The 7,437-nt window shown below is 49.8% G+C and overlaps 1 protein-coding gene across 1 annotated transcript; it reads right to left on the bottom strand.

The window, feature by feature from the left end:
- Positions 1-4,984: 4,984 nt before the first annotated feature.
- On the bottom strand, positions 4,985-7,202 carry SDHAF1 (succinate dehydrogenase complex assembly factor 1). Its single transcript, XM_068528659.1, has one exon. It carries the CDS (start codon positions 7,126-7,128, stop codon positions 6,772-6,774), a length of 357 nt encoding a protein of 118 aa, XP_068384760.1. The 5' UTR covers positions 7,129-7,202; the 3' UTR covers positions 4,985-6,771.
- Positions 7,203-7,437: the final 235 nt, after the last annotated feature.

Below are 7,437 nucleotides of genomic sequence, written 5' to 3'. Positions count from 1 at the left end.
GGATGTGTCTTAGTCTGTTCGGGCTGCTATAACAAAATAACATAGACTGGTGGCTTATAAACAATAGAAATTGATTTTTCACAGTTCTGGAGGTTGTAAAGTCCAAGATCAAGGTGCCTGTAGATTCAGTGTCTGATGAGGACCCACTTCCTGGTTCATAGACGGCTGTCTTCTCACTGTATCCGCACATAGAAGAAGGGGTGGAGAATCCTCTGGGGTCTCTTTTATGAGGGCACTAACCCCTTTCATGAGGGCTCCATCCTCATGACCTAATCACCTCCCAAAGGCCTCACCTCCTAATACTATCACTTTGGGGGTTAGGATTTCAACATATGAATTTTGAGGGGACACAAACATTCAGTCTATAGCAAGATGTGTGGGGATATTGGGTGCTTGAGTACTGAGAATCTTGGGTATGGCCCTGGTACATCTAGACAGCCCCCTCCACAGATCCCTTTGCCTTGAGCACAGAACATGGACCTGAATCAGCCCATCTTGGGTTGGGTTCCCCCAGACCCTGAGACAAAGATTCAAGCACAGGTCATTTTTTAGGGAGTTGATCCTAGGCAAATTGATAGGGGAATGGGAAGTGAGCCATGGAAAGCAGTTAATGAGCTGGTTGCTGCTCTGGGCACCTAGAGTGCCATCCCCCTAGGGACCTCTGGGAGACTGTGGGACACCCTCAAAGTTGTTCCACCCAAGAGGTGAAGAAGTTGTGGCATATATGTACCAGCTCCCATCTCTCATTGGTTAAGTATTATTCCTGGAGATATTAACTCCCCAGCACTTCCAGCCTCTCCTGCCTGTAAAAGACCCTCAGGCAAAGAGGCACAGGTGCTTGCTACAGGACGCTAGAGTAGGGGTGCAGGTGTGCAGGAGGGGTGCAGGTGATGTTGGTGCTGGGTTGCCGACAGCACTTGCTATAGCCCCTGACTTGCATTCATCCACGTGCTCTGTTCAAACACTCCACATGGTGGGCTCCCAGGCTGGCCATCACTGATGCAGGACTGTGAAAGCCCCCTTCTCCCAGGTCACCATGCTGAACTGAATTGCCAGGGCTCAGTCCTGGAGCCCAGTCCCCAGCCCCAGGTGTCTAAGCTCATCCTCTCCCCAGAGCTTAAGGTATCAGGACAAGAGGTAGAGCAGAACCAGACTCAAGAACAGAGGCAGGAGCGCTGTGCTAGGCTCCTGGATGTGCACTTAAGACAGATCCCTTCTCCTTTAATTCTCACAACCACCCGATGATGTGGCCCCGCTTAACAGAACGGGAAACTGAGGCTCTAGACAGGAAGCCACCAGCCTGAGGCCACACAGGGAGCAAGTGACTGAAGCCAAATCCACACTGATTTAAAAAGAAATGGGAATCTGTTTCCGTGGGTAACTGAAAAGTTCAGGACTGCAAGCACAGCTGGATCCAGAGGCTCAGTTCTTTCCTCTGTTTTGGCTTCACTCTTATGCGAGTGATCACCAGAGTGCCCCTCAAAACCTCCAAGCCTATATCCCACCAATTTAGCAGCCAATAGGAGAGTTACTCTTCCCCTACAGTTCCAACCAAAGACCCAAAGCCAGTGTCACATACTTCACTGGGGGCTGCAGTCAGCCTTGACTGAACCATGTGTACTGAAAACAGGGGGAGAAGTTGTTCTCCAAAAAAAATCAGGGAGCTGTTACCAGAAGGGGGAATGGACACTGAGGGAAGGGGGCAGGAAGCAGCAGATTCTGGGAGTGACTCCAAGTTCGGGGAGAAGTCAGGATGCAAACTTAGATCTGTTTCAAATGCCAGGCCAGGTCCTGTCCCTGAGGAGGCATGGTGTTCCTGGGGTTACCAGCAAATGGGACAGGCAGAGTCTTGGCAATATCGACCCAACCGATTGGGTAATAGAGCAAATCCATGCCATTCATTCATTCATTCATTTAATATTGACTGAATCTGCTATGAACCAGGTCCTGGTCAAAGAGCAGGGCTATGATCGTGAACAAGTCAGGCTAAAATCCTGGTCCCTGTGGAGCTGACATTCTAGTGGGAGAAAGCAACAGTAAGTAAAAGAAACAAGTAAAATATGTAACAGGTCAGAGAGTGGTTAAGTGCTAAGGAGAAAACTAATGTGGGCAAAGGCAAAGGGGGAGGGGTACAATTAGGATGGTTAAAGAAAGAATCAGGGAGACAATTATATCATTATGCTATAATTAAGTCATTATACCAAACTGCAGTGAGAACACAAACCAGGGGGACTCCCAGAGGGGTGCTGTCCAACAGAAATATAATGTGAACCACAAATATAATTTTAAATTTCCTAGCTGTCACAGTAAAACCGTAGAAACAGGTGAAATTAATTTTAATTTAATTTATACTCTAACGCAACATATCCAAAACATTATCATTTCGATATGTAATCAATATAAAAATGAGGTATTTTACAATCCTTTTTTCTTACTAAGTCTTTGAAATCTGGTGTGTGTTTTATACTTTATAGCACATCTCAATTCAGATGCTTAATTTTCAATGCATAAAATGTAGTGCTACCAAAACAATACAGCTGTGTTTAATGACAAAATATTTTACACTGCTACAGTTTAAAATTTTAAGTTACTTAGAATTTATAAAATTAAAAAAAAATTCTCCAGTTGCACTAATCCCATTTCAGATGCTCAAGTCACAGGTACTTCCCAGATACCATACTGGACAGTACAGGCCTGGAGGAAGAGTATTCTAGGTGGAGGGGACAGCAAGTGCAAAGGCCCTGAAGTAGAAGTGTGCCTGGCACGTGGGAAAGCCAGTGTGGTTGGAGTGGGGGAATGGAAGGAGGTAAGGTGAGAGAGGGAGTAGGGCCAGATCAGGTGAGGCCTTGTGGACCACAGTGAGGACTTCTAGTCTGAGTGAGATGGGCACTGGAGGGGCTTTTGTTGTTGTTGTTTTCAGCTTTCATTCTGATAATTTTTGAACTTGTACAAAAGGAGAAGGAACAGCATTACAAGTCCTTGTGAACTCATCACTGGCTCCAAATATTATCAACTCAGGGCCAATCCCGTTTAATGCTCCCAGGTGCTCACTCCCCTCTTCCTAGATTACTACTTTGAAGTCAATTCTAGACATCGTATCTTTTTATTCACCAGCAATTCATGGACCATCTCCAGAAGATCGATTCTGTTTTAAAATTTAATCACGAAATTCCCTGGGGTCCAGTGGTTAAGACTCCACGCTTTCATTGCCGAGCTCGCGGGTTTGATCCCTGGTCGGGGAACTTAAGATTCCGCAAGCTGTGCCGCGCGCGCAACCCCCCACCCCCCACCCCCGCAAAAAAGCTAATCACAACGCTCTTACTACTATACAAAAAATTCTAGTCATTCCTCCACATCATTTACACCTAGGATGTCACTATTTGAGGGAGGGAGCTGAGCAGGAGTGCTGGCAACTTGGGGGTGTGGCTGGCTCCTCATCCTCATCAGGTACTGTGAATTTCCCAGAATTCCCCAAGGCCCCACTGGGCCACCTCATGCACCTGGTCGCCCCTCTGGGACCATTGAGCTTGTGACCCAAGACAGGAACATATTCTAGTGACCCATCATTCCCAATAGGGTGGAGATCAGAATCTGTAAGGGAGAGCAGATATTATTTCAAAGGTCAGAAATTTAATTTAAATTGATTGCTAAATCTGTGAAGAAGGTATGCATGAGAGATTTATAAAGTCTCAGAAGATACAGGCTTTACTCTTCTCAAATCTCTTGTAAAAATGTATCCTCTGTGTGAAGATCTCTGGTGCCCAAAGAGGAATGACCAGTGATATGACCATTGTCTTTTTTGTAACTTTTTGTTTTGTTTCAAATTACTGAAAAGCTTTAAGATGAGTACAACAAACCCCCATGTACCCTTTATCCACATTCACATAAAATGTTAACATTTTACCCCATGGGCTTCACCATTCACACTCTCACTAATATATATGTGCACATATTTTGGAACCATTTGAGAGTAAGTTGTAGACATGATACTCTTAATTCCTAAATACTTCAGTGTATAGTTCTTAGGATCAAGGACACTCTTATACAACTAGAGTACAGTTATTGGAATCAGGAAATTTAAAAACTCAATTCAAGTCTATTATTAACCCACAATCCATATTCCAAGCCCCTTAAGTCCTTTATAGCAATTTTCTTAGATCAGGAGATTCTTTAGCAGACAGGTTGAGAAGCACTGACCCTGTGCCTTAGAAGAGTGAAAAACACAGCAGTAGACACAGAGATTACCAACGGGGGTGGGGGGGGGGCTTTAACGTCAGCACATTCTGAGCCAAGGACTTCAGTGAGGTGGTTTATTTGGGATGTGACCCCAGGAGGAAGGAGTTAGGGAGTGGAGAGAGTGAGACAGGGCAGGGGAAAATCAAAAAACGTGCTCATGGAGTGATAGCCACTGTGAGCAACTGGGGCTCAGTCCCATGGGGGAACCTCATAGAACACATTTCACTTGTCCCACCAGACAACAGGCACTTATCCAGTGACTGCTGTCCCCCACAGGCTGTAGTTTGCTCCTAAGGGTATTAACCCACCCCCCATAATTCCCCGAAAGCTCTCAAGCAGAGGAGCAGAGATGCAGGGGCTCAGAGCAGGAAGCTGGCAGCCTTTTGGGAACCCTCCTCTGCAGCTACAAGTGGGGTTGGGACATCATCATCTGCCGCCACATGTATTTAATTCACTGTATCACTGTAACAGCCACAGGAGGGAGGCACTATTAGGCACTATGCCCATTTTGCAGATAAGGGTGTTGAGGCACAAAGAGGTTAAATCACTTGCCTCCGATCACGTAATCAGTAAGCGTTGAAATTGCGATTCAAACCTAGGCATTCCAGTTCCAGGGTCCATGCTCTTAATCACTGCTCACTCACCTACAACCTCCTCCCTCAAATCAGGCAATCCCCTCCCTCATCCTCTCTACCAGACAAACTCCATTCCTCTGTAATACCCGAGTGAATGTCTCCCTGACCAGGATACCCAGCCCCAGTGAGAACTCGATCATTGTCTGCAGCCCTGCCAGAAGCTCCCATCCTGGAGCCTTATTAAGGCTCAAGATCTTGGAGCCAGGAGTGAGCAAGAGGAAGAGGAGGGAGATGCAGGTGGAGATGTAATGGGGGCTGGATGGGTAGGACTTAACCCCTTAAGCCACTTTCAAAACTTTGGCTTTTACTGCGAAATGGAGTCAGGCCAGGATTAACAGCATCACCCTGGTGAAAGAAACTGAGGCACAGAGATGAACATGGCCGTGGAGGCCGAGTACCAACCAGAGACAAAGCTGAAGTAGAAGCCACTTGCGTGAACAGCACAGCCTGTGCTCTGGGGCACTCCAGGCCCCAGCATTTCTCCCCTCGCCCTCTCCAGGCCTTTATCCACACTGGTCCCCCTGCTTAGAAGCCTATCCCTACATTCTGGCAAACACTTTATAATTCTTTAAATTGCACCCCAACTTTATTACTATTTGGGTTCCTGCCTCCCCCACTGGGATAGGGGCAGAGACTGTGTTTCTCTTCTGTCCATACTACCTTTGATCTGAGGTCTGGGCTCCTTTCCTGAGGTCCTCCTCCTCCTCCTCTCAACTGCATTCAACTGCTTTCCACTTATTTAACCGACATCAGTGCAAATACAGCTGAAGGCTGCAAAATGCAGTACCCCAGAGAATATCTAGGGCAGGTCCATGGGAGGAGGTATGCCTGTGGCCTTTGGGTCCACCTCTCCTCCCCAACCCCTCGGCCTTGCTAACAAAAATCCCAGCTTGTAGCTGAGGCTGGACTCCTCAGCCAGGTTTGAGGGCCCCACTACCACCTCAGGGGTTACCAGCCAGGTCTCCTCAGCTCCACTATTCCTCTCCTGCCTCACCACCCTCCATTAAGGAGTCTACTGGGGCTTCTTTGGGGTCAAGCCAGGCTGGGTCCCCTCCATGGATCTGCCCAGGAGAGAGAACTATGCTGCTCCAACCAATCTGCCACTCTAGAGGGCTCCAGAGGGGAAGAGACAGCTCCCCACACCCATCCCTTGCCACAGGGTCACTTGTTGGTGTGTGTGTGTGTGTGTGCCTCTTCAAAACTCCCCCCAAACATTAAATCTTTAAGACCATCAACAGGGAAGTAAGCACATCCCCAATTTTATTGCCTTTTTGTCCAACAGTCCTGAGCAGGGAAAGGGGCAGGAACCGGGAGTCCCCCTCAGAAGTATCACGTAGAGGTATTGAGGGGGTCTTTAATTGATTAGCTGGGGTGAAAGAGTCCCTACCCGCTTCCTCACCGATCCTAGTTTGTCACAATGGGCGAAAGATTTTTCTAAGGGGATTTCAGGCTTCTCACCGGCCATCAGGGCATCTTCCCAAACTCCTCAGTAGAAAAGTCTGCTCTTCTCATAGTTACCCACAAAGAAGGGAGTCTCCTTGAGGAGCCAGGAGTGGTATGTTCTCCGGGGTCTAGGGAAGGGCGTGTCAGTCTCTTTCTGTCCAACAGCGGGGCGTCCTGGCTCCCCAGGCCTTCGGGTAAGTAGTTCTCAGCTTGACAGTCCAGCCAGCCGGCGACCCAGGCTGCCCCAAGCCCTCATGGGTAAGTTTGACCCGTTACCATACATCGGGCAAAGTCAGGCATCTCTCGCCATCGCACCCTACGTCTCCAGGAGGGCTCTTCAATTCCCCCAATCTGTCGATCTGGTCTCTCAAGACCTCTCACCTTCCATCAGGCCAGTTCCCCGGTCCCCCCACGCAGTCAGGCGGGCCCCCTGTTCCCCTGAGCCACCGGGTGACGGTCACCGTCCATCCGGCGCGGTCTTCGGTGCCCCCATGCTGTCCAGCGGTCTCCTTGGGCCGTCACCTTCGTCAGGTGGGGTCCCTGGGGCCCCCGCGCCACGGGACTCCTCAGTCGGGCCCCGCGTACTCACAAAGGCACCCATGGCCGTGGCATGACCCGAGCGTAGCAGCTGAAGCTGGCGCCGTCCGCGGCGGTACAGGTACTCGATGCGCAGTACGTCGGTGCGTGGCAGGCCGGCGTGCTGTCGGAACTCGGCCCGCACCCGCGACTCGGCGCCCGGCTTTCCGCGCCCGGCGCGCAGCAACTCGCGGTACAGACTCAGAACTTGTCTCTGAAGCCGGCTGTGCCGGCTCATGGTAGCAGCTGGGCCGCGGGCTCACACAGCGGACACCCCACCGAGTGGCGCGGCAGGACAGTTGCAAGAAGCGGTGAAACCCGCGGCAACTGACGCTTCCGCCACCCGCCCCCAGCTTTGCGGCGCCGTCGCGTCCCATAGGTTGTCGCTGCTGCTACGTCACAATGTTGTGAGTAAGGGGCGGAGCTGCTGGTTCACTGGCCCGCCCCACAGGAAATCAGTTTCCTTTAGAGGACGGTACTTCTGAGGGCTTGGAGGAGGAGGGCGTTAGGCGCTGAGACTCTTAGGTTTGGGGTCGGAAGGGACCAG

This window comes from Eschrichtius robustus, chromosome 19 (assembly GCF_028021215.1).
Source record: "Eschrichtius robustus isolate mEscRob2 chromosome 19, mEscRob2.pri, whole genome shotgun sequence".
In the NCBI taxonomy this organism is placed as follows: Eukaryota; Metazoa; Chordata; class Mammalia; order Artiodactyla; family Eschrichtiidae; genus Eschrichtius; species Eschrichtius robustus.
Note: the sequence above shows the minus strand (reverse complement) of the source record. Positions and strands in the feature narration are given on the sequence as shown.

What these genes read in the sequence shown, in the direction of transcription:
- SDHAF1 (XM_068528659.1), bottom strand. Translation starts at nt 7,128, where the DNA reads ATGAGCCGGCACAGCCGGCTTCAGAGACAAGTTCTGAGTCTGTACCGC.